We start from the raw sequence: 27,907 nt of genomic DNA on the forward strand, positions 1-27,907 counted from the left end.
TGTGAAGAAGGGTAACCAAGCTGTGAAGTGGGAAGGCAGGAAGAGTGGCCACTCGGACATTACATTCCAAGCTAGGAAAAGAGCCATTGCAGAAATGGAAGGGTATGAAAGAGGTTGCTTGAATGCACAGTCATAGTACCAGCTCTCTTCTGTCTCTCAGCTCCATTTTCCTTGTTTTTGTGAGCTACCTGTTAGATGATACTAAGGTCTGGTATTTCTGCGTTGATTCATTGTTGACTGCCTATGGTGGTGATTCTTTAAAGCAAATTAATGTAAGTAATCAAACACTTACAAGAATTTAACTGTTGATGCTGGTGTATATATATCACAAGTGATATTTTGATATTTATTAATATGTCAGGGCATAATTCAACTTTATAATTAAACCTATTCATCATATTTGAGGAAAGCAGGTGGGTCATACCTAAGTGAATTGTGGTATTCAAGGTTAAACTATTTAACCAATTAAAGACCTCCTCTTTCTGTTGTCTGAATACAACTGGCACATAATCTTCTGGAACAAAGGAAATAATACCTGTTAAGTGGTAGTATTATCAATTTCCTGTTAACTTTGCAAATTTTATGCTTGACCCCTTGAAGAGGAGGTTGAATGTTAATAGGTGGCGGGCCCAAAATTTTGTTAGAATTCTAGCAATTGAATCCCAGTGCCAGGACTTATACATTAATTGCAACAAAAATAACAATCATACTCACCATTCTCCCTGTGCCATTCAAAAAGATTCTTTCAATATGATCATAGTATGCATCACACCAATATAGTATCTCAGTAGTCAGGTCTATGGTTAAACCATTAGGCCAAAGCATCATCGTTGTCACAAAGAGTTGTCGATTGGAGCCATTCATCCATGCTCTTTCAATTCTTCCTGTCATATTGTCGATCTCCTCTTCTTCCCAATCTGTCCAGTACATCCAGCTGCACACAATACAGTAATGTATTAAAGCTTTATTCAGCAATAAACACTATTGTTTAGAAACTAAATTGCAAAGTGATGTGTGTTATGGCACTATACAATCAAATGACAACCTGCTATGCAATATGTTGGCATCTATTCGCAGACTATTTGGCTTAACTTTAAACATTGATCCAGACGACCTCCCAGTGTGAGGTCATCAAAATACATCATTTCCTTTCAACACCAATCCATTCTAAAAGATTAAAATTTATGGGTCAAAATATAATTTCAGAAAATTCTATTTGTAGAAATCAAAAATTGCTATTTTTCTGCATTTATGGATGAAACTGCTATTGTGCAATCTACAGGCAGTGTAGGTTTTAAGCATTGATTTGAAATATTGTAAGATGTAGGATAGAACATATCCCAGTAAATAGAAGGATACAAGATTCTGTACCTTCTAACCATCTTTTCAGCTTGATGGTCATTGATTATATGGTCATTACAGCATTTCTTTATTGGCTATTATCTACAGTACATCTACTTTTAAATAAAGTTATTTTAGTCAAATTAACAAACACCAGTGTTTTCACCTTATCAAACATCAAATAAGCAATGAGAGGTATTAAAAAGAATACCCTAACATCTGTATTGTTCCTGAACAAAAATGGATTTTCAGTCATTGTCTTAGCAAAGACAGCAGAACAATTTCTAGCTCAGAAGGAGTAACTTACTTTTGGTAAACAAATGGTCAAGTTTGTTGACTGGTTTAGAAGACTTATTTTTCCAGACAGAAGCAGCAAGTGAAATTGATGATACAACTTAGTGAAGCATGTGAAGTACATTCAACTTGAAATTTTCATGAGACTACTGGGATCAGCATCTCCACCCTGCTGCTTCTGGCAAGGCGTCACAGGGCTCTCACTGCATGCATCATGCATGTGAATCAGGTGTTGGCTCCAGAGGGACCGTGAAGACACTGATAGCATTGACAACAGTACACTTGTATCCCTTTGGGAAGTCTCATCCCTGCTGTTGTGACCATAATGTATATTTGTCGCCGTGTAATATTACTCAACATACATTCCACTTACTTTAGATGCAAAGCTATAACGATTTTGGACTAAAGAAAATTTTAAAAATATGGATAATAATATTATTTTTCAATTAAACAGAAACACCTGATCACAGTAATCAATTATATCTTTTGATCATTTTCTATCTTTTTCTAATAATGACATTAGTGGCTCAGAAAACTACATTGGTTTTCATTTCTGATCAAATTTATGTTTACAGTATTCAGACTCTGCTGTTAGATTGACCAATTAGGACAAATTTTCCACACTGCATTTCAAATAGTTCAGCAGGTCGATCAGCCTGTGTGGGAGGTTAGAAATTGTCTACAATTTTAGTATGAAACCGTGCATCAGGACTGAGAGTGAAGAGGGCAAATGGCCATGAGAGGAGAAAGGCAGTGGTAAGCAAGGCATCTGAGGCAAATGGTGGACTGAGGTCTGGACTGTCTTACGCAGAGAGGCTAGAGAGACTGGGCTTGTACACGCTGGAATTAAGGAGATTGAGAGGGGGTCTAATTGAAATATAAAAGATTATTAAGGGATTGGACAAGATAGAGGCAGGAAATATGTTCCAGATGCTGGGAGAGTCCAGTACCAGAGGGCATGGTTTGAGAATAAGGGGTAGGTCATTTAGGACAGAGTTAAGGAAAAACTTCTTCTCCCAGAGAGTTGTGGGGGTCTGGAATGCACTGCCTCTGAAGGTAGTGGAGGCCAGTTCTCTGGATGCTTTCAAGAAGGAGCTAGATAGGTATCTTATGGATAGGGGAATCAAGGGATATGGGGACAAGGCAGGAACCGGGTATTGATAGTAGTTGATCAGCCATGATCTCAAAATGGCGGTGCAGGCTCAAAGGGCCGAATGTTCTACTTCTGCACCCATTGTCTATTGTCTATTGAGGAGGGGTGTAAGATGACTGGCAGGTAGTACTAGCTAGGGGAGGTGAGCAGGGAATACTGGCAGGTAAATTATAGGTGGATGCAAATAGAGAGAGAGGAGAAAGTTTTCAAAAGCAACAACTGGAGTAAGATGAGGAAAGGAGATTGTGATGATGGGAAACAATTGCTGACAGAAGATGAGCAGTAATACCAATGCTGGATTCTGATAAGTAGATGAGTGAATAGGACAATCAGAAGAAGAGGGAGAAGTGAACGACAGTCGGACCCAAGTGGTAGGTTTGTGGTGGAGGGGGCTGGGGGCGAAGCTGTAAGTGGTGGTAAAGTTAAAGGTAACTCTGACTACCTCTTCATGTTCATTAGTATGGTCACTGGATCAAAAGATTAAAATCATAAACAAAAATCTTAAACTTTTCTCTACAATATTGGAATTTCAGACCAATTGAAGTGCCCCGCTTAGATTGACTTTATCCAATTGAATGCAAGCCTGGACTTAGATTTTTTCCTTTCCATGTGTTTGGTTTGTCTGCATCCTTCAAGAACATGAGCCTTAACATTGTTTTGATGTGAAATCCTTTTATTAAACATATCAGAGGTTTCATGTGCCAACCATTATTTAGCTTCTGTGGGCATTTACACACCAGAAATGACTGTAATTGATATATTGTAGAAAGTTATAATACTAAGGCTTCAAGTTCTTGAATTTTTAATCATCAAGGCTTAACCAAAGTGTATTCATAACTTAGAGCATGTCATGTGTTCTCTATCTAACAGTGGACCGTGAGACAAAACAGAGATCCTACAGTTTAATTGAGGCCATTCAAAAGGCCATAGGGTTGAATATCTTGAAGATTTTCCAACACTTCTTGTTGACATGGATAGGAGATGAACAGTCCACAACGCACCATTCAACCAACCAATGCTCTCTAAGTCTTTTCTATGCAAAATGATAGGAACTAAAGCACGTGTAATTCAGGCAGAGTGACAGGGTCACTAGCAAACTCAAATGCAGGAATCCCAGAGACTTTGGCAATTCAAACTAAACAAAAGATCTATTTCAGAAATGATCAGCAAAACCTACAGAAACTCAGGCAAACTTCACAGAGTCTTGAAGAAGAGAAATCACTCACAATGCACAGAAGAACATGGTCAGGATTCACTATACGGGAATTTACAACGACCAAGCAAAGAAGGGTTGGCAAACCCCCCTGAAATATACCCTGGAACATGTAGGGATTCAGGACCAATCAGACAACCCCAGTGTTGAGAAGACGCAATAGACCCCAAGACAACAGCTACAATGCAAAATATTGAAAATCCCATTACCCCAAATAGAATAAAACTGATAAATACACAGTGAGCTTAACAGTCCCCATGATATCCAAATGAGACACCTGTAACACATGGTGAAAATGCAGAGCTTGTCCAAAGACAAACAATTAAACATAAAAGGTAAGCAGTCGAAGGATGCTACATACCCACAAGGTTACAACGAGAAAATACAGTCCACATACTAACCAAAACAACAACCTCTGGTTTGACACCGCCTGTTTTGTGTCCCATTTTCCCAGTTTGTTAACCTACACTCCAGCCCATGAAGACACATTCAAAATAGAATTTCAGGTATTGTCATAAACATGTCTTGGAGAAATGTTAATTCCTAGAGCAAGAAAAATTAGGAATTTTCTTGTTAATAATATTAAATATTTAATGATTACATTTGGCCATCCAGAGAATTTGGAAAGATCATTAAATATATACATATACATACATTTGTAAGATTATTCACCATTCAAAGAGTATATGCAAAATTCAAAGTATATGAGATGGATGTATTTCTTGTGACTTGGTAATCAATTGTAAATCAGCAACTGATTTCCTTCACTGGGAACGAGAGCAGAAAGCCTCAATGCATCTACCGGGAAGAATATTCATATCACTCACATCATAATTAAAGGTATATCACTTTGGGGATACCTCTTTATATCAGCGTATCATGACATAGCAGTATTAACAATATTTCATAAAGGCAAAAAATATTGGTAAGAAGGAAAAATTAAATTCCAATTTGATGACTCACAGTGAGTTATTACTTACATTACAGAAACTACTTTTGAGATTTTTAGAATGAAAACTAATAGGATATTTCTGAGATGCTCCTCTCTGCACCAATATTAGCAATTGGTGTACGTCAAAGCGCAGAATACTGTTTGGTGTTCAATATTACATTTTCCTTAAAGTTAACTGGTCCAGCAGATTTGAAATTTTCCATGAAAACAAATAATTTAATACTATACAGGCAATCCCCTATTACACTCTTATCATTTTCGGAGAAAAAAAATCCCATTGTAAAGCAAACATCACTGTTACTCTCTCTTTTGCTGAAGAACCACAAGGAGAAATAGGTTTTACATGATATTACTCTTCCATCTAATCAAATGTTGAAGGAAGAAATATGAGGAGGACTGGGCCATCTGGTCTGCTGATTCTGCCCTGACATTTAGTACAATCATGGTTGATCTGGCCATTCTGCAGCTCCAGTTACCTGTCTTTTTCCTATAACCCTTTATTCCCCTGTTAAGCAAAAATCCTTCTAAATGTATCTTAAATATATTTAATGAGGTAGCCTCTTTTGCATCGCTGGGCAGAGAATTCCTCATGCACTACTCTCTGGCAGAAGGAAATTTCTCTTCATCTTTGTACTAAGTCTATTCCCCCAAATCTTGAGGCTATGTCCTATAGTTCTAGTCTCACCAGTGGAAGCCAGTTTCCTGCCATATTATCTATGACTTCTTAATTTTATATGCTTCTATAAGATCCCCTCTCATTCTTCTGAATTCCATTGAGTATTGTCCCAGCTGGAATCAGCTTGGTGAACCTCCTCTGCATGCCTCCAAAACCAGTATGTATTTCCTCAAGTAAGCAGGTCAGTTCTGCATGGAGCACTACAGCTGCAGCCTCACTAGCATCCTGCAGAATTGCAGCATAAGCATAAAGTCTATCTCTCTAACAATGAAGAACATTCCATTTGCCTTCTTAATAACCTGTTACACCTGCAAAGCATCCTTTTGTGATTCATGCACCAGCATTTTAATTCCTCTGCACAAAGGTATGCTGCAGTTTTTCATCATTTAAATAATAATCTGATCTTCTCTTTTTCCTTCCAAAGTCGATGATCGTATTGACCTCCATCAGCTAAACCCTTGTCCTTTCAATGAATCTATCTATATCTCTCTGCAGGCTCTCTGCATCCTCTGCAGAATTTGCTTTTCCATTCACTTTAGTGTCATCAGCAAACTTAAATACATTACACTCAATCTCATCTTCCAAACTGTTTATGTATATTGTGAACAGTTGCAGGCCCAGCACCAACTATTGTGGCACTCTGTTCACCACTGATGGCCAACCAGTGAAACACCATTTATCCCAAATCCTGCTTTCTATTGGCTAGCCTTTCCTCTACCAATGCTGATACATTATCTCCAACACTATGCACCCTTATCTAATGGATAAGTCTTTTTATGGGACACTTCATTGATTGCCTTTTGGAGAACCTAGTATAAATCATCCACTTGTTCCTCTCAATCCACTACACTCATTATATTGTCAAAGAACTACAGATGTTTTGCCTTTCTTGAATCCATGCTTTGTCAGCCTAATGGAACCATGTGTATCCAGATGATTTGCTATTTCTTCCTTAATGATAACTTCAAGCATATTCCCAACTCAGATGTTAAGCTAACTGCTCTATATTTACCTGCATTTGGCCTACATTTGTCTTTTTTAAATGGTGGCATGACGTTGGTGTCTTCCAAACTGCTGGGGCCTGCCCTCAGAGCATAAAAGAGTGATAAATTATTACAAACGGCTACACTGTAACTTCTGCCAATTCTCTCAATGTCCCTGAAATGCATCCTACCACAACCAGGGGACTTGTCTAAGTTTAAGCCCATTAATATGCTCATTGCTATCTCAAGGTCAGTGATCGCATCAAGGTCTTCATCTCCTATCACATCCATAACATCTCTCTTTTTCATGTTAGACATATCATTCACCATGTAGATTGACACAACATAGCAATTCAAAGCCTCATCCATTTGCATAGTATTCAATATTAGTTCCTCTTTCTCATCTTCCAATGACTCTACATTCACTTTAACTACCCTTTTCTGCTTTATAGAATTATAAGAAACAGATCATGAATGTAAACTAACTCAGAATATAAAAGTAGATAATAAAAATTATCTTCCCTTTCCTTATTAGTTGCTTAGTGGTTGTGTATTGGTTTTTAAAGTTTTCCCAATCTTCTGGTTTTCCACGACTCAGGTGATTTTGTATGCATGGCCTTTCAGTCAATGCCTTCTTTTATTCCATAGTTTTTGAGGATGGCTCTCCACATCCTTACTGTCCTTGCTTTGAACTGGAATATACTTCTGTTGAGCACTGTGAATCATCTCTTTGAAAGTTTTCCACTGTTCCTCAACACTCCCACCAGTGAGCCTGTTTTCTCGTCCCAGTCTATTCAGCTCCTCCGTTTGTAGTGTGCCTTGTTTAGCCATAATACACTGTTTTTAAATCAAACTGTTGTAGTTGTATGATAAATTCAATTACACTGCAACCTTCACTCTTTTCAAGAAGATCCCTAACTACAAGATAATTAATTTATCTGTCTCATTGCACAGGGCCAGATCTAATAAATTATTTTCCCCTTGTAGCTTCACTAATATGCTGCTCAAAACAGCTGTCAAGATGTATTCTATGAAGTCCTCCTCAAGACTGCCTGATCCACCCAATCTATGACCAAGTTAAGATCCCCTATGATCTCTGCCCTTCTATTCTTGCATGCATTGGATATTTATTGGTTTATTTCCTGTGTTACAGTAAAGCCATTATTCAGTGGCATATAGATAACTCCTACGATTGATTTCTTTCCCTTTACAGTTTTTAATCTCTACTCAGAGAAATCAACATTCTGCTCCTTAGATCTTATTACATTTTCCCATTGCCCTGATCTCAGACTTAATTAAGAGCACCACCCACTTCACTTACCTTCCTGCCTAGCCTTATGCAATGTTTGATACCCTTGGATGTTTAATTCACAATTATTTCAACCCTGCAGCCACATTTCTGTAATGGCCCTTAATCATACCCCTGAAGATTCAAAACAGAAATACCAAATGATGATTCTGAACATCAATATCAAATAGAAGTAATGGCATATCATTAAAAAGAATAAAACATACAAACTTCACCTTCAGTTTTGATAAACATATGTGATCTATTTAAAAAAATAAAATATTTATGAATTGGGAAATCATAATTATGCTTTTCAGTGCTCATCAATTATGTATCCTGGCAGCATTTGATGTTTTGTGTTTTCAAAGACTTTATAATGTATCATTTGAAACAAAATAGACAAAGAATTTGGACAAAAAAAAAATGGATGAAGTTAGTCATGATCAGAATCGACTTCTGTCTCAGCAAGGACCTTGCTGAAATTTGCCTGGCAGCAGAATAGATCCACAGTGGATGCAGTCTCACTGGCTCTCCACTTGGCTGTTGATCTCCTGGACAATAACAATACCTACATCAGACTGTTGTTTATTGATTATAGCTCTGCGTTCAACACAATCATACCCCCAGTTCTAATTAACTAGCACCAAAACCTGGGTCTCTGTGCCTCCCTTTGCAACTAGATCCTCAACTTACCAACCAGGAGATCACAGTAAGTGTAAAAATAACACATCCTCTTCTCTGACAATCAACACCTCAAGGATGCATGCTTAGCCCACTGCGCTACTCTCTCCACACCCATGACTGTGTGGCTGGGCACAGCTCAAACTCAATCTATAAATTTGCTGATGAAATTTGTTGGCCTTTTTCAGGTGGTGACTAGAGGCATACAGGAGCGAGATAGATCAGTTGGTTGAGTGGTGTTTCAATAACAACCTTCACAAGGAATGGTCTACGGGGGATGAAAGTAATTAAAGAAATGGCGAGAAGCTAGACTGGACTGCCAACACAGATGCCCTGTGCAGGATAGCACAGAGTCGACTGTACTTCCTCAGAAGGCTGGCGTCATTCAATGTTTGTAGTGAGATGCTGAAGATGTTCTTTCGGTCAGTTGTGGAGAGCGCCCTCTTCTTTGTGGTGGCGTGCTGGGGAGGCAGCATTAAGAAGAGGGACGCCTCACATCTTAATAAGCTGGTCGGGAAGGCGGGCTCTGTCGTGGACACAGAACTGGGGAGTATGACATCGGTGGCAGAGCAGAGGGCGCTGAGTAGGCTACGGTCAATCATGGTAAACCCTGAACATCCTCTGCACAGCACCATCCAGAGACAGAGAAGCAGCTTCAGCGGCAGGTTGCTGTCAATGCAATGCTCCTCAGACAGGATGAAGAGATCATTACTCCCCAACGCCATTCGGCTCTACAATTCAACCACCAGGGGCAAGACATGTTAAAGTGCCGGGGTTAGGACTAAGCTTAAGTTACCACTCAATGCACTTTAGTAAACTATTTAAGAACTTTTTAAAAGCTATTTATTAATGCTTTTTGGGAGGGTGATTTTAGATGCATATCATATTTATACTGAGTTAAATACTTTGTGTAATTAGTTTTGCTACAATAAGTGTATGGGACACTGGAAAAATGTTGAATTTCCCCTTGGGGATGAATAAAGTATCTATCTATCTATATATCTATCTATCTAAGAAAAACAATTGATTAGTGATTGTCAAGTTGTTAGAATCTGTTGAGGTATCCCTTGGTTTAACAGGCGTAAATGAGAAAATTTAATAGATAAAAGCTATAGTTTTCAAAAGCTTGAGATATAAGCAGTGAGCCATGGGTTAAAAAGAATCTGCAATTATTTGCTTGAGAAAAAAAGAGGAACAAATTGATAGCTTCTAATATAAATTTTGTAGGAGCTGCTGAAGATAAGTAGCCTAATTGTAATCACCCAGAATAAGCAATGGAGGAAATGTTGTTGGGCAACTAAAAATAAAAATGAAATCTAACCCCAATCTGTACTGTTTCCAGCTGCATGTATTCCCACCCATAGCTCAGTGCAATGCCCAGGGACACATACTCTTAATGGTGCCGGATCCTTTCTATTCTCCCCTCCCATGTAATATATGTACGAACACTCAGTGACCATTTTATGAGGTATTACCTGTACACCTGCTTGCTAATGCAAATGTCTAATCAGCCAATCATGTGGGAGCAACTCAATGCACAAAAGCATGAAGGCATGGTCAAGAGGTTCAGTTGTTCAGACCATACCTCAGATTGGGGAAGAAAGGTGATCAAAGAGACTGAGCATGGAATGATTGCTAGTGCCAGAAAGGGTTGCTTGAGAATCTCAGAAATTGCTGGTCTCTTGGGATTTTCATGCACAAGCCTCTAGTGTTTACAAGGAATGGTGTGGAAAAACAAAAAAAAACATCCCGTGAGAAGCAGAACCATGGACAAAAATGCCTTGTTAAAGAGAAATTTGAGAGGAGAATGGTCATACTAGTTCAGACTGACAGGAAGGTGCCAATAACTCAAAGAACTACAATGATGTACAGAACAGCATCTGAATGCAGAACACGACAAATCTTAAAGAGGATGGTTTGCAATAACAGAAGACCACGAACAAGGTATAGGAGGTACCTCATAAAGTGGCCACAGAGTGTAAATTAATTTGATACTGTTCAATAGAGACATACAACATAGAAACTAGCTCTTCAGTCCAACAGTCCGTGCTATCATCATCAAACACCCATTTACATTAAAACTCCGTTAATCTCATTTTTATTGTCACAAGAATCTAATCAACTTTCCTCAAATAGTATCACTCAATTGCAAAACAGGTGCAATTATACTGGCCAGTTAGGCTACCAGCCATATTCCTTTGGGATCCAATGGCTTGCATCACAGCCTGGTATAGAGGCTCCAAAGCACAGTTTCGCAAAAGGTTGCAAAAGGGTGCAGACACTGCCAGTTCTACCACAGGTACAACTCCTTCATTGAAATTTTCCCACAACCAATGACTCACTTTTAAAGATTATTCATCTCATCTTCTCAATATTTATAGCTTGTTTGTTTATTATTATTATTTCTTTCTTTTCATATTTGCAATTTATTTTTTGGCCTCTGCACTCTGGTTGAATGCTCAAGTTGGACGTCTTTCATTGATTCTGTTATAGCTATTATTCTACAGATTTATTGAGTATGGTTGGATATGGTGACATTTTATACACTTTGATAATAAATTTACTTTGAACTTTGAACCCTCCCCGTCATTGAGACACTACCTCAGGAGGATTGCACACATTACCAAGGACCTTGCACTAATATGGAGTTTGTTTTATTTGTTTCCCTGCGCATCATTTACAACCGACATGCTAATAATGCTGCTTATACAAAGCTAGGTACTGTGATGCTTCTGCAAGTAAGCTTCTCATTGCACCTGTGCACACACAATACTTTCGCATATGGCAGCTTAATGTGAAAAAGACTAAGGAGCTGGTGGTGGACCTGAGGAGGGCTAAGGCATCGGTGACCCCTGTTTCCATCCAAGGGGTCAATGTGGACATGGTGGAGGATTACAAATATCTGGGGATACAAATGGACAATAAACTGGACTGGTCAAAGAACACTGAGGCTTGTCTACAAGAAGGGTCAGAGCTGTCTCTACTTCCTGAGGAGACTGAGGTCCTTTAACATCTGCCGGATGATGCTGAGGATGTTCTTTGAGTCTTTGGTGGCCAGTGCTATCATGTTTGCTGTTGTGTGCTGGGGCAGCAGGCTGAGGGTAGCAGACACCAACAGAATCAACAAACTCATTCGTAAGGCCAGTGATGTTGTGGGGGTGGAACTGGACTCTCTGACGGTGGTGTCTGAAAGGAGGATGCTGTCCAAGTTGCATGCCATCTTGGACAATGACTCCCATCCACTCAATAATGTACTGGTTAGGTACAGGAGTACATTCAGCCAGTGACTCATTCCACCGGGATGCAACATTGAGCCTCACAAGAAGTCATTCCTACATGTGGCTTTCAAACTTTACAACTCCTCCCTCAGAGTGTCAGACACCCTGAGCCAATAGGCTGGTCCTGGACTTATTTCCACTTGACATGATTAACTTACTATTATTTAATTATTTATGGTTTCATATTGCTATATTTCTTCACTATTCTTGGTTGGTGTGGCTGTAACAAAACCCAATTTCCCTCGCAATCAATAAAGTATGTCTGTCTGTCTGTCTGTCTGTCTGTCTGTCTGTCTGTCAATAAACTCAACTTTGATGTTCCCCACCTGGGTCAGGCCCACTTTTCATTACCACCATCAGAGAAGTGGCCAGAAGACCCACATTCAATGATTCAGATACAGCTTCTCCCCATCTGCCATTGGAATTCTTAACAGTCCATGACCAATGAACACCAGCTAGTCATTCCAACTTTTGGGCTATATATTTATTTTTTAACTGGATATTAATTGTTATGTGTTTACACTGCACTGCTGCCACCAACCAACAAATTTCACACCATATAAATCAGTGAGAGCAAATCTGAGTTGATTTTGAAGGAAATTGGAGCATCTGGAAGGACTCACACAGTCAGAGGGACAACAGGAACACTTTACATAAACAGTACCTATAGTCAGAACTGAGTCTAGTACTTTGGTGCTGGGAGACAGTGGTTCCACTTCCAGTTCCACTGTGGCACCCTCAAATGCATTATACTGCATATACTTCTTGTGTACAAGGCCACACTGAGCAGAATCTTTACATAAATGGCATATACCTTGTTTGAGCTCCTCCTATTCCAAGCAAATTCAGCCACATGTTCTGCAATGGGTTTCATTAGAAGTTAAAATCTTGTTGGTTCCACATATATATTCCAACTCTCATTCCCTGATCCACCAATGTCTGCCTCCACCCCTATCCAACCCTAAAATCTTGACATTCCCTTTGCAGCATGAAAGATGCTAAGCAGGCCAAGCTAGCTAGCCAGTGGGAAAAACTATTTATATTTTAAAATAATTCCACACAATAATTAAACTTTCTTTCATGAGGTCTTTCAATTACCTGTCTGAAAACTCTCCCATGTCCACTTTTCCCAACCAAACTGACCAAGCATTGAACCTGCTGTCAGCAGTCCAAGGAAGATTGGGATGGATTTGTTTAACAGCTCATGCTTGACATATCTAGCTAAAATGTTAGAGGAGGACGTGAGAGTATCACTATCCATTTTGCAGAAAACCCATAAAATATTTTGCACTTGGAAGTATGAGTAGAAATGAAAGCAGATGGAATTGAAAGCAATTTTGTGATTGGGAGGTAAGAAATGGAGAGCAAGGATAAAGTCTTACTTTTCAATGCCAGATTATGTCAATAAACCTTATTCCAGACTGCAATGGAGTCTCAGCTTCACGTGATATATTGTTACCCCGCATGGCTGAATGAAAATGAAGCTTTATTTTAACTTGGCGAAGATAAATTAGTTGTAGAAATATAGAATACAAAGTTAGACAGGTTATTGGAAAAGCATGGATTTCAATGTTCAAAAGTTGCAAAATCATCTACCTTTAGGCTGAAATACAATTAACAGTGTTTTCTGGATAGTAAGAGGTGCGAAAATGCCAACAGAAATGCTGCAGTCAAACAATATTGGAATTCAGAACAACAATGAACTATTAAATGGTGAATAAAAACACAAAAGGCTGGCAGAACTCAGCAGGCCAGACAACATTTATGGGAGGAGGTAGTGACGACGTTTCAGACCGAAACCCTTCATCAGGAGGGCCTACACGAGGAAATCTGCAGATGCTGGAAATTCAAACAACAACACACACAAAATGCTGGTGGAACACAGCAGGCCAGGCAGCATTTTGTGTGTGTAGCTATCAGGAGGGCCTGCTGAGTTCTCCCAGCATTTTGTGTTTTTATTTATTTCCAGCATCTGCAGATTCACTTGTGTTGCTATTAAATGGTGAAAGTGGTCAGAGAGAATGAATGGGTTCTTCATGTCCCTTGACAAATAAACTTAGATAGTTGTAGCTGTAAACCAACCCTCCCCCCCACCAAGTGTAGCTACAGTTTTGATTCAACAAAATATCTTTAAAATTGCAAATTTCAGGCTGAAATATATAAACAAATCTATGACCCTTTGATGTATAGCTCTATTGGGAATAAAGGCATGATAAACAGAGCCACTGATTTAAAATATAATTTATTTAATTTCCCTATACGTAGCCATAAAGACAAATAAATAAATCCTTAAAGGGTAAATTTCAAACAACAACACACACAGAATGCTGGTGGAATGCAGCAGGCTAGGCAGCATCTATAGGGAGAAGCACCATCGACATTTCGGGCCGAAACCCTTCATCAGGACTAACCGAAAGGAAAGATAGTAAGAAATTCGAAAGTAGTGGGGGGGAGGGTGAAATACAAAATGATAGGAGAAGACCGGAGGGGGTGGGATGAAGCTGAGAGCTGGAAAGATGATTGGCGAAAGTGCTACAGAGCTGGAGACGGGAAAGGATCATGGGACGGGAGGCCTAGGGGGAAAGAAAGGGGAGGGGGGGGAAGCACCAGAGGGAGATGGAGAACAGGCAAACAACTAAATATGTCAGGGATGGGGTAAGAAGGGGAGGAGGTGCATTAACGGAAGTTAGAGAAGTCAATGTTCTTGCCATCAGTTTGGAGGCTAACCAGCCGGTATATAAGGTGTTGTTCCTCCAACCTGAGTTTGGATTCATTTTGACAGTAGAGGAGGTCTGATATGATAGACATATCAGAATGGAAATGGGACATGGAATTAAAATGTGTGACCACTGGGAGATCCTGCTTTTTCTGGCGGACTGAGCGTAGGTGTTCCGCAAAACTACTTTCAAATCTCTTACTATCTTTCCTTTCGGTTAGTCCTGATGAAGGGTCTCGGCCCAAAACATCGACAGCGCTTCTCCCTTTAGATGCTGCCTAGCCTGCTGTGTTCTACCAGCATTTTGTGATTTTGTGTGTGTTGTTGTTTGAATTTCCAGCATCTGCAGATTTCCTCATGTTTGCAGGGTAAATTTCAGCTTTCACCTTTCAGAAGAAGTTGACACCAATGAACTATGTGAACAAAGCAAGGTCTGGCAGATAGTTCGCAAAACTACTTCTTTTACTTCTTCTTTCAGATATGGTTCTGCTACTATTTGGAGCCCGTGATTTACATTTTGATATTGTGTTTACAGGTCAATGGTACTGGATCTGGTACTTTGCTATTTTGGGCAAGGTTTAATTATGTTATGATATGTTTCTAGTTTCTGGTTACTCCTTTGTTTATTGTTATTTTGTGTGATTTTGATTGGGCGGATTGGCTCTGTGGCCCGCAGTCAATGAATGACACAGTGCTAAATTGAACTGAACTAAACTTCATGAAAGTTCTTAGACTGTTTTAATGGTTTGATGTTTTATATTCTGTGTTTCTCGCTTGTCTTTTTGCCATTTGCAAGATTTGTTCTTTTTTTGCACGCTTGGATGTAGATGCTCTCTATAAACAGGTGCCATGATATTTTTTTGTTTTGGGGCAGTCTGCAGGAAGACAAATCTCAGGGTTGTATACACCATACATACTTTGATAATAAATGTACTTTGAATCTTTGAATCAGTATGTTAAGATATCATACAAATTAAACATTCTTACAATTATTTTGCAATGAATGCGTCCTCTCCAATGTTATGCTATTTTGTTTTTTTTATATCCCATACAACTTGGTTCAACTGTGCAGAAATACAGGGGAAATGTTTTTCCATCATGAGGAATTCCTGCAGTCACAGTCACATCCATGCTCACAGTTAACCCTTCAAAGAGACCTTGTATGTCTCATTGTAACTGTTAAATAACTTGTCTTTGTGCTTGTCTCCTCCCCCTCCCCCCTCCACACACACACGCACATATTTTCTGTTTGAATATTACACTCAGGAATTTCTCCCCCAAATTTATGAAATTAAGAATATTTAACTTTTAATGAAAAATCTGTTTTATATTCAACCTGATTGTTGTGTTAAAATGTGAGTGACTTCTTACAACAGATTTCTGCAGAGTTCACAGCTTGTTCAATTTGCCAATAGGAATCAGAGGAAGAATGCCACAGCTTTTTACATTACATTTGCAATAGATCCACTGCATTGCATGAGTACAGCCATGTAAAAGGCTGCCAAAAATAGAAAATGCCTGTTTCATTTTCCTAACATGAGCTTTTGTTAGAAATGATCATTGTTGTGTTAAGTTGGCACAAGAGACCTTTGTTGAGCAGTTGCAATACTTCTGTTCATGTTTTCACAATTGGGACTATTTCTGATGGATGTCTCACCCACTGAAAAATTGGATTAGACACTTTTGAAACTAACTAACTTAGTATAGATTATGATTTTCCAGCATCATTAATATAGGAGATGGCATCATCAATGGACTTCGTAACACAGCTTTGTTCTTTGGCAGATGTGTAACCAATGTGCAACCACCATCCTTCATTTATAACCCCAAGTAAAACAGGGAACAACCGCAGTGGCTTGTCATTTAGGGGGTCGTTGGGAGCTGTGAATTAATATTTTCATCTGTGATATCGATGTGTTGATGTCTGAATGTGCCTGGCTGAGTTTTCAATGTCATGCATCATTGCAGGCCTGACACTGTTTACTGCAGATTTCAAAATCAAACCCGATACAGTCATACAGAATGTGATCCCTATCTGAATAGTGAATCCCTGTCTCATGGTTGCCATTAAGGGGATTATGGAGAAGAGATACAATCTTCCCCTAGAAGTTCACTTTCAATGAACATTTTTAGTTTATAATAGTAGAAGATAGGAACAATAAGCTCCTGCAGAGACTTATACTAAAGTTAACTGCTATTAACATAAGAGTCCTTTACACCAAAAGAATCAGGAATCCTCTATAATTCATCCAGCCAGCTTCCTTCAAAGCCACATTAAAACATTTGGGTATTTCATCAATGATTTGAATTGGAATCTTCACTGCCACATCAGTAAGAAAAAAAAAATCCTGACAATTGCAATTATTAATTCTTCAATCTCTGTACCAGAAATCATTTCAAAAGTCATTCATGTAATGAAAAATCACATCATGACAAGCCACATCAGCAATGCTAACTTTTGTGCATTTGGTCAAGGAAAAAGGAGTTAAGGAAAAGGAATCATTAGGAGCAAGTGATCAGCATATGACAGAATTGACCTTGCAGTTGGAGAGGGAGAAGCTGAAACTGGATGAATTGTTATTACATTTGTGTAAAGATAAATATATAGATGTGAGAGACAAGCAGGTCAAATTTGATTGGGAGGGAGCACTATGGCAGTAGAGCAGCAGTGGCTGGAGTTTCTTGGAGTAATTCGGAAGACACAGGAAATCCTCATCCCAAAAAGAAGAAGAAATTTAAAGGGAGGAAGAGATAACCAAGGCTGACAGAAGAAATCAATGACAGCATAGAAGCAACAGACAGACATACAATATACCAAAAATTATCGAGAAGCTAGAGGATTGGGAAGCTTTCTAAGACCAACAGAGGGAATGAAAAAAGCAAAAAGGAGAGAAAAGATGAGATATTAAGGTAAGCTAGCTAATAATATTAAAGAAGATACCAAAAGTTTTAGCAGGAGAGAGGTAATAATGGGGAACAATGAACTCAATAAGTACTTTGTGTCAGTCTTCACAGTGGAAGACAATTTCAATATGCCAGAAATACTCAAGAAACAGAGATGAGTAAGAAGGTGCTTGGGAAGCTGAAATGTCTGAAGGTAGATAAGTCACCTGGACCAGATGGATTACACCATAGGGTTCTAAAAGTAGTAGCTGAAGAGATTGAGGAGGAATTAGTGGTGTTCTTTCCAGAACCATTACAATCTGGAATGGTTCCAGAAGACTGGAAAATCACAAATATCTTTTCACTCTTTAAGAAGGGAGGGATGCAAATGAGATGAAATTATAGGCTAATTAGCCTAACTTCAGTGGTTGGCAAGATGTTAAAGTCCATTATTATGGATGGTATGTCAGCATACTTCAAGGCATTTGATAAAATTGGCCAAAGTCAGAATAGTTTCCTTGGGGGAAATATTGGCTGACAGATCTGTTGGAATTCTTTGAGGAAATAACAAGCAGGATTGATAAAGGAGAGTCTGTGGATGTTCTTAATTTGAATTTTCAGAGAGCCTTGGACAAGTTGCTGTACATGAGGTTACTAACAAGATGAGAATCTATGATATTACAGGAAAGATACAAGCTTGGATAGACAAAGAATGGAGTAAAGGTGAGCTTTACTGATTGGCTGCTGGTGACAAGTATTGCTTAGCACAGGTTGGTGTTGGCTTCATTACTTTTTACGTTTTATGTTAGTTAATCTGAATAATGGAACTGATGACTTTGTGGCCAAGCTTATAAAGGATACAAACATTATCTGGAGGGATAGGTGGTGTTGAGTAATCAGGGAACCTGCAGAAGTACTTGGGAGAATGAGCAAAGATGTGACAGATAAAATACAGCGTAGGGAAGTGTATGATAATGCACTTTGATTGAAGGAATAAAGGCACATACAATTTTCTAAATGGGAAGTACATTCAAAAATTGGAGGTCCAAAGGGACTTCGGAACCCTAGTGTAGGATTTGCTAAAGGTTAACTTGCAGGATGAACCCAAAGTAATGAAGGCAAGTTTGCATTAATTTTGAGTGGAATAGAATATAAAAGTAAGGATATAATGCTGAGGTTTTGGATAACATTGATCAAACCTCATTTGGAGCATTGTGAGCATTTTTGGGCCTCATATAGAGTCACAGAATCACAGAACAACACAGTAAAAGTTGCATGGGCCCATCTGTCTATGCCAAACAATTAATCTGCTTAAACCCATTAATCTGCCTTCCATAATCCTTCCATCCAAATTTCACTTAAATATCAAAATTGAACTTAAATCCATCACTTTTGCTGGTAGCTTGTTCTACACTCTGACCACCCTCTGAAGAAATTCCCCCTAATTTTCTCTTTAAACATTTCACCCTTTACCCATGACTTCTAGTTCTAATCTCACACAACCTCAGTGGAAAACAAAACATTTCGATGCATTAATCCTATCCATGCCCCTCATAATTTTGTATACCTCTATCAAATCTCTCCTTATTCTCCTCCATGATAGGAAATAAAATCCTAACCTATTCTGTCTTTCCATATAACTCAGGTCCTCAAGTCCCAGAAGCATTCTTGTAAATATTCTCTGCACTATTTCAATCGTATTGATATCACTCCTGTACGTAGTTGACCAGTACTGAACACAAAAGCGAATTAGGCCTCACTAATATCTTACACAACTTCAATGTAACATCCACACTCCTGTACTTAATACTTTGAATTATGAAGGCCAATGTGTCAGAAGCTCTCTTTATGAGCTAGCTACCTGTGACACCACTTTAAAGGAATTATGGATCTGTACTCACATTCCTCTGTTCTACCCCACTCCTCAGTGCCCTACCGCTCACCGTTTAAGTCCTACCCTGGTTTGTCCTCCCAAAGTGTAACACCTCACACATGTCTACATTAAGTTCCATCTGCCATTTTTCAGCCGATATTTTCCATCCAGTCCAGATCCCGTTGCAAGATTTGATAGCCTTCTTCATTATGCACCAAGCCCCCCACCCCAAACTTGGTGTCAAAAACCCATCACCTGCTCTATAACATTCCCTAAAAGGAGATCTACTATCACACTCCTGCTAGATGGGGTCTCTACATATTCATAAAGAAAACGTTCCTGAATACATTTGACAAACTCTATGCCAGCCATCCCTTATACAGTATGGTAGTCCCACTCAAAATGTGGAGAGTTAAAATCACCTACTATCATAAGTCTGCAATCTCTACAAAATTTCTCCTGTAAATCCCACTGACTATTGTGTTGTCTGCCATTTTGCTGTTACTATATCTGTAGAAAGCCTTGAGATTGTCCTTCACCTCACCTGCTGGAGAAAACTCATGGCTTCTTTTAAACCTCCTGATTTCCTTCTTAATTGTTCACTTGCATTTTTATACTCCTCAAGTACCTCATTTGTTTCTGCCTTCCTATACCTGCAATGCACCTACTTCTTCTTAATCGCGGCTTCAAAATCTCTTGAAAACCAATGTTCCTTAAACTGTTATATTTGTCTTTTATTCTGATAGGACCATATAAACTCTGTACTCTCAAAATTTCACTTTTAAAGATCATTCACTTTAGCTCTGTTGTACCTATTTGTAGTTAAGAGAACTCAGCCAAATAGATGCCAAAATCAGGAGTGTGCCATTCATTTGGCTGAGTTCACTTAATTGGGGCCAGTAACTCTGGAATTTCAATTCCTACTCTCCTTAGTATGATATCAGGATTTAGTTATCGTAACCATTCTCGTGCCCTTTGTTCATCACATCAGCTACCAGATTCCTGTAACTTTATCAGCAGCTTCATCATTGGCAGCAAAAAATTCAGTGTATTCATTTAGATTCCCAGCCTTATCATACACCTCCATACACTGAATCTCCTTTTTGTTCTTTAATTGGTCTCAGCTCTGCTCTTACCACCCATTTATAATTTATATGCTCTTAGAAGACACTTTGATTCCATTTCATGGTCATTTTGGACTGTTTCAGTTTATTTTTTATTTGTTTCATCATCATTATTTTGTCTAATTCTCACCCAACCTCACATCAACCAAAGCATCAAAGTATCAACCTGCTTTGATGGCTTCTTCTTTTAGTTTTAGTTTTGTCTGACTACCAGGAGCACTAACTTTTATTGCCTTACCTTTCTTATTGCTGACGATGGCTTTAAACGTTGCCTATTTAATGCTATTCATCAATCAACTGTTGCTTCCCCTTGCAAGTTATGACACCATTTAGTCACGCTGTTTTGTATATTCCTGTTTAGTACAAATTCTCTTCATTTTGTTCTGGAAGCCTTGTCCTCACCACCACCACCAACAATCCACCCCTCTCCAAGCTCACATGTATAAAACCAACAGAACATTCGAAATGATTTTCTGGAATAAAGACACTAAAACCAGGTAGCAACTCTGCCTTCAGCTATTGTACTTGCAAACGAAAAGAAAACGGGGAATGACTCTCAGGAATTCCAGAGATCCCAGGCACTGAGCCAAGTCCTATGTTCTTCAGCAAGAACATCTATCCAATTACATGCCCAGGGAAGTACTTCTTTTGTCACCAGCATGATATCAAATTATCATTGCCGATAGTTTCAGTGGCATTAAACGCTAATGCATCTAGAGAAATAGGATAAAGTTAGAGAATGTTTAATGTAAGTATACTAATAAAATCTAGAAGCTGTGTCTCCTATGTGATATTCTCTGCTATAGAAAGCAGAAAATTTGGAAATAATATCTGATTTTGAAAAAGTAAAGTATTCTGCCCCCTTGAAAGTTTATGTTTTATTGTTTTACAACATTGAATCACAATGGACTTAATTTGGCATTTTTGACATTGATCAACAGAGAGGACACCTTCATGTCAGAGTGAAAACAAATTTCTACAAATTGGTGTAAATGTATTACAATTATTAAACACAAAATAATTGTTTACATAATTACTCATCTCCTTCAAGCCAGTGTTCTCTAGATGCACCTTTGGCAGCAATTACAGCCTTGTGTCTGTGTGGATAGCTATCTAACAGTTTTGCACATCTGGATACTGCAAATTTTCCCAATTGCTCTTTACAAAATTGCTCAAGTTCTGTCAGATTGTAGGGGAATTGTGAGTCAACAGCCCCTTTCAAGTCCAGCCAGAAATTCTCAGTTGGATTGAGTTCTGGTCTTTGACTTGGCCACTCCAGGACATTAACTTTGTTGTTTTTAAGACATTCCTGTGTAGCTTTGGCTTTGTGCTTGTGGTCACTGTCTTACTGGAAAACAAATCTCCTCCAAATTCACAGTTCTCTTGAAGACTGCATCAGATTTTCCTCCAGGATTTCCCTATATTTTGCTGCATTCATTTTACACTCTACCTTCACAGGCCTTCTGGGGCCTGCTGCAGTGAAGCATCCCACAGCGTGATATAGCCATCACCATGCTTCACGGTAAGGATGGTGTGTTTCTGATGATAATGCTTACACCACACATAGCATTTAGTCTGATATCCAAAAAGCTTAATTTTGATTTCATCGGGCCATAGAACTTCTTCCAGCTGACTTCAGAATCTCCTACATGCCTCCTGACAAATGCTAGCCAAGTCTTTATGTGAGTTTTTTCAGTAGTGGCTTTCTCTTTGCCACTCTCCCATAAAGCGATGACTGGTGAAGCACCTGGGCAGTAGTTTTTATCTGCTTAGTCTCTACCATCTCAGCCACTCCTCCAGAGTTATCATAGGTCTCCTTATGCCCTTCCTCACTAATCCCCTTCTTGCACAGTTACTCAGTTTTTGAGGTCAGCCTGCTCTAGGCAGATATACAGCTGTGCTATATTCTTTCATTTCTTGATGATTGACTTAACTGTTGTTCAAGAAATATTCAGTGACTTGGAAATTTTCTTGTATTCATCTTCTGACTTGTGTTTTTCAATAACCTCTTTGTGGAGATGCTTGGAGTGTTCTTTTGTCGTTATGGTGTAGCTTTTGCCACGATACTGACTCACCAGCAGTTGTACCTTGCAGATACTGGTGTGTTTTTACTATAATCAATTGAAACACCTTGACTGCACACGGTGATCTCCATTTAACTAATTATGTGACTTTTAAAACAAATTGGCTGCACCGGTGATGATGTTGTGTGTCATATTAAAGGGGGTATATACTTTTGCAAACAATTATTTTACAATTTGTATTTGTAATTAATTTAGATTACTTGGTAGAGATTTGTTTTCACTTTGACACAAAAGAGTCCTTTCTGTTGATCAGTGTAAAAAAAGACAATAAAACACAAAAACTTCAGGGGGGGTCTAAATATTTTTATGGGCACTGTATCATTTTAATAAAATGTTGCTGCATATCTCATTAGATTATGTGGATTGTTTCCATTTTAATATTCATCTATAATTTCTCAAGAGATGTGTTGCTGTCTCATAGATTTATTGTTGATTGGGTTCTTGCTTATGTGCTTTGCCTTTACACTATTGACACTAACCCCAATCTGGTCAGTATTAAATTCAATGAAATTAGGTCTGCTGAGGCTGAAGTCGTATTTATTTGAAATAAAGAGGCCAGCAAAATGCAAAGGAATGTCACTTGTTGCTGAGTAGTTGTGTGCACTACTCTGTGCATGACTGAGACATTTGGAAACTATTTTAACATTGTCCTCAAGATGGTAATTGACTGAGCCAATGTTTTCTATTTCCTATTATAAACAAAGGAATAAAACTCACCAAATTTGAGTGATCTGCCAAGCCACCTTAGTCATGTTGTACTACGCAGTCTCTTTTCCATCTATGCCAAATAAACTCTTATTTTTGTATCCTGGTTGAAACTGGAATTTTTATAAGACTTTTCATTATCTAAAGTCATGTCTAAGTGCTTTGAAGATATGAACTACTGTTGGACAGTTTCCACTATTGAAAATTTGGCCTTCTATCCTATAGAAAAATGGTCTACAATGATTAGGTATATGAGAATAAGAGAACTGGAAAAAAGGAATGGGAAAAAGTGTATTGATAACATCCTATAATCACTATGAAGATTACCTTAGTTCCTTGTGATACCGTAGGTTAGAGCTTTTCTATGTTAAATCAAGATAAAGGTAGCTGGCTAGCAAGTCTGTTTTCAAATATAATTGAGGTAATGGAATTCTCATTCCTTCAATAATTATTGATGGTCACCAATCCAGGGGTCTTTGAATAAGTTATTCAGCATTTATGTCCTGTCTTTGGACCCATTCTGGCGCTTCTGCTATGAGCTGGCCTAAAATGTTCAGAATGATTACCTCCATGCGTAATCTAACCTTCACTTCTGGGATGATCCCACTCTAGATGGAAAGAAATCACACAGTGTCCAGAGTTTACTTTCAAAATGAACTTGACATCAACAGGGAACATCAACATTCATCTTGGAACAATTAAGTCCATAAGACATAGGACTAGAATTAGGCCACTCCGCCATTCCATCATGCCTGATTTATTATCCCTCTCGATCCCATTCCTCTGTCTTTTCCCCATAACCTTTGATGTGCTGACTTATCAAGAACCTAGCAACCTCCACTTTAAATATACTCACAAACAAGAGAAAATCTGCAGATCTTTAAAGAAACAGTCATGAGTGCAGATTCAATAATTAGGCCATCATTTAAGTTTGAAGAAGGTGAAAGAGAGAGTACTTACCCATGTAAGGGATCCAGAACTATAGCTCTGGGGTGTGACATTTGACCTTCCACCAAGGTCTTCCGGGTCTGAGAGGCCTTTTCAAGTCTTGCTACACTTATAGACTTTCTGTAACTATCATCGGTCCAGTATAAGTTGTTTCCAATCCAGTCCACAGCAATACCTTCGACATTATCCACGCCTAGAAGTGACAAGAAAAAATGCAATCTTCAAACATTCCCTCCTGGTGGAGAAAATAAAAACTTCCTTCCAAATTCAATTTTAGAAACTAACTCAGAGGAGCGGAGTTATTGACACTATTGATTATATCTGTTGTAATATAATAGCCCAGCTTTGCTTAGTTTAGTTTTTTTAAATTTCTAATTTGGGGTTTTTCTTTTTGGCATTTCTTTTCCCATTAAATTAACTACATCAAGAGTTTGGGAGGCTTAATACATTTGTGTTATCTATAGTTTATGCTTGTATATATTGTTTATTAACTATGCATTCCCAATCTCTCTTTATTACTATTGTTATTAAGCCTATGTCTGAAAATTAATAAAAAGATTTAAACAGAAAAGAAAGTAAATAACTCTTGTGGTAGGACAGGTTTATTTCCCATTCCATAGCCTCTGAAGATCTGCTGAGAAATTCAAACTACTGCAGCTATTGTGTTGACAGTCGTCCCACTGTGTTATTATCTGGTTTTCCAGTATTTTGGCAACTGCAGTGGAGAATTAACATCTGTGCCTGGTTTCTCAGATATGTAGATGGCACATATAAAATTATTCAAGACAGGATGGTGCCTGCATTGGGGGTATTCTGTTTGTATTTGTCATTTCAGCTTGTGGCTGCATGGAGAGAGAGAAAGAAAGTCAAGGTGAATGGAAGTGATGAATGACTACAGATATCTGTGCCTTGTGCCAGATATCTCATAGATGATAGATATTAAGTTCCATTTATCAGCCTAAATCACAATGTTGCTGAGGTCTTACTCCATGGGGGAAATGTTGTTTCATTAGTTGTGGAAATGGAAATAAAAAAGGATTGTGCAACAAACAACTCCATCTCATATCTATCACTGGTGAGAATACTATTGAGGAAGCACCTGAAGGTGTTTGGGTCTAGGAGAACTCAATGATCTCTGTTGCCATACTTCATCCAATGCTGATGTGAGATCTGTGAGAATCTCTGTCACTTCATCTGTGGAATTCCTTCTTTTGATCAAAATTGAATTGAAGCTGCAAGATTTTGGTGGTGAGGGAAGCATATTGGATCAAAACTGACTGATAGTGAGCAGATTATTGTTTAGTTCAGTGTAATTTGACAACGGCACTGAAAAGTAGCTCCAATACTTTGCTGATAATTGAGATTACATAAACTGGTAGGATGGTAATTAGCCAGATTGAATGTGCCTTTTTCTTTGTTGACATGCCATCCTTGGGCAATTTTCCATATTGTTGGATTGAAGCCAGTATGCTAGTTGAAACAGAACAGCTTGATGTTTATGTTATATAATTAAATTTGATTTCCTAGTTAAATTATTACTATTTATTTGGAACACTTCTGCTTGGACACAATGCTTTGTCTTAAATTCTGCTCCCCTTTTGGAGAATTGCTCTTCAATGTGAACCAACTATTTAGCTAATTTGTTCCATTACAGTCATAATTTGAAAACTATATTATTTTCTGTATGAATGTTATGCACTTCCAATGCTTCCCTTACCATAAAGATCTATGACAGATGACATATTTGTTGAATTTTTCTGAAACAATTGCCAGCCTTTCGATATTCAAAAAATAAAATCACATCAAATATATGGGAAATCTGCCCACTAAACTGCATTCAGAAAGGATCAGAAAGCAAGTCATTGGAATGGAGGGATAGAGCTGTCATCGAGAAAGATGAGTACAACTAACTTTTCTGCACACAACTGTTATAAGTAACTAATGTATATATTGGAATAGGCCCTTCCTGGCCTTCAAGCTGCATTGCCCAGCAACCCTTGATTTAACCCTAGCCTAATCACAGGACAATTTACAATGACTAATTAACCAACGTATTGTTATGTCATTGGACTATAGGAGGAAACTGGAGCACCAGGAGAAAACCGCTGTGGTCATGTGGAGAACGTACAAACTCCTTACAGACAATGACAGTAGCAAGAATTGAACCTAAGTCGCTGGTACTGCAAAGCATTGTGCTAACCACTATGCTACTGTGCCGCATCAATTTGTCATTTTCATTTCTACTAATCTTTTTCAATAAGCAAAAATTATCTTCCTAGGAAAGTAAGACCATCATTAATTAATAAATGTTTTTTTTTACTTCCCTCTCCTTCCTAGATTTCATATGCCCTTCAACATTCAGATACCAACCATGTCTCTGCCAGGTTATTGTTATTTGATTTCATTTACACACTCAGTACATTGGTTATGTTTATATATAATTCTTCAGTTAAGTATAATCCTTTATTCTTTATAATCACTGAATGTTGTTAATTTTTAGTTGCATGCTGCACCCTGACCAACACACTACATGTACTCTTCTGAATGCATGTAAGTGTACAGTATATCCTCTGAGAGGACCACAACCTTGTCACGGTTTGGAGGTTTGAGTACCTCAATGACCCAGCGAATTATGTTGACGGGAGTCAGGGCTTTATACTTCGATTGTTGTCAGGGCATTATGCTTTGACTGTTGTCATGGTCACCCATGTCAGACAGGTCAAAGGGTAAAGGCCAGACTAAGAGCGGTCCACCACTCCTCCAGGTTCGGGGGTTCAGCTCAGGGTTAACAGTTGTTACAGAAAAATAATGAAGAATACCTGATTGTGATTATATTCCTGAGTATCTAAATTGGACTTACATGACTGACAGTAGTGAAAACCAAGATGAAGCTACTAACATGATGAAGGAAGCCTTGAACACCGCCAGAGATAGAGGACTTTTGTCGCTGCCCCAAATGCCAGTGGCATAACAGGCAGTAAGTACGCAAGTACACAATATGATGAATAACGTGATTCTTGATTCTTTTATTTTAAACTCTATGTGCATTAAAATACAGTCTTGAGTTTTGCTCTTTAATTGTTTTTGTAACCTTTGGCCACTCTCGATGACCTACCTTTACTTTTGCACTCTCTTTTCCTTCCTGTCACAGTCTGTTTATCACTTAAGAAAATAATATTTTTCTCACTTGCTTTATTGATATTCTTTAACTTACTTCATATTTCAAACATTGATCTCTTGCATTGATTTCTCAGTTCAAAATCCTCTCGACTTCCCTTGTTACCCAGCTCACCAATTCACTGGTCCTAGCATGGTTCAGAAGTTGTCCAATCCAGTGTAACAATCACCATTTTCCAAGCACATGCGCCAGTGTCTCTCGAGCTGGAAACCATTTCCACCATACTAGTGTTTGATTCAAACACTTATTTATCTTTTTTTATTTTCTTATGGCTCCAAAGATATTCTAATGTTTAATTAGGTGTGTCCAGGACCCCACCTTCTCAGTATGAGGTCTTCTCACTGTTGCCAACAGGAAGAAGGTACAAGAGCCTCAGGACCAGTATCACCAGGTTCAGGAACAGTTACTACCCCTCAACCTTCAGGCTCCTGAACAAGAAGAGATAACTTCACGTCCTGTCACTGAACTGTTCCTACAAACTATGGGCTCAGATTCACAGACTCTTCATCTCCTGTTCTTGATAGTTATTGTTTGTTT

General features: G+C 38.5%; 1 protein-coding gene across 1 annotated transcript in view; it reads right to left on the minus strand.

Moving 5' to 3' along the window:
• The window catches only part of LOC132394768 (low-density lipoprotein receptor-related protein 1-like), a 1,611,265-nt gene that overhangs the window by 830,639 nt on the left and 752,719 nt on the right, over nucleotides 1-27,907 (minus strand). The window contains exons 12-13 of the mRNA XM_059971176.1: nucleotides 24,205-24,385; nucleotides 715-934 (exon numbers count right to left, since the gene is read on the minus strand). Coding sequence (XP_059827159.1) covers nucleotides 715-934; nucleotides 24,205-24,385 — 401 coding nt within the window. The remainder of the gene's footprint in view (nucleotides 1-714; nucleotides 935-24,204; nucleotides 24,386-27,907) is intronic.

The sequence above is a fragment of the Hypanus sabinus genome, chromosome 5, assembly GCF_030144855.1.
Source record: "Hypanus sabinus isolate sHypSab1 chromosome 5, sHypSab1.hap1, whole genome shotgun sequence".
Lineage (NCBI taxonomy): Eukaryota > Metazoa > Chordata > Chondrichthyes > Myliobatiformes > Dasyatidae > Hypanus > Hypanus sabinus.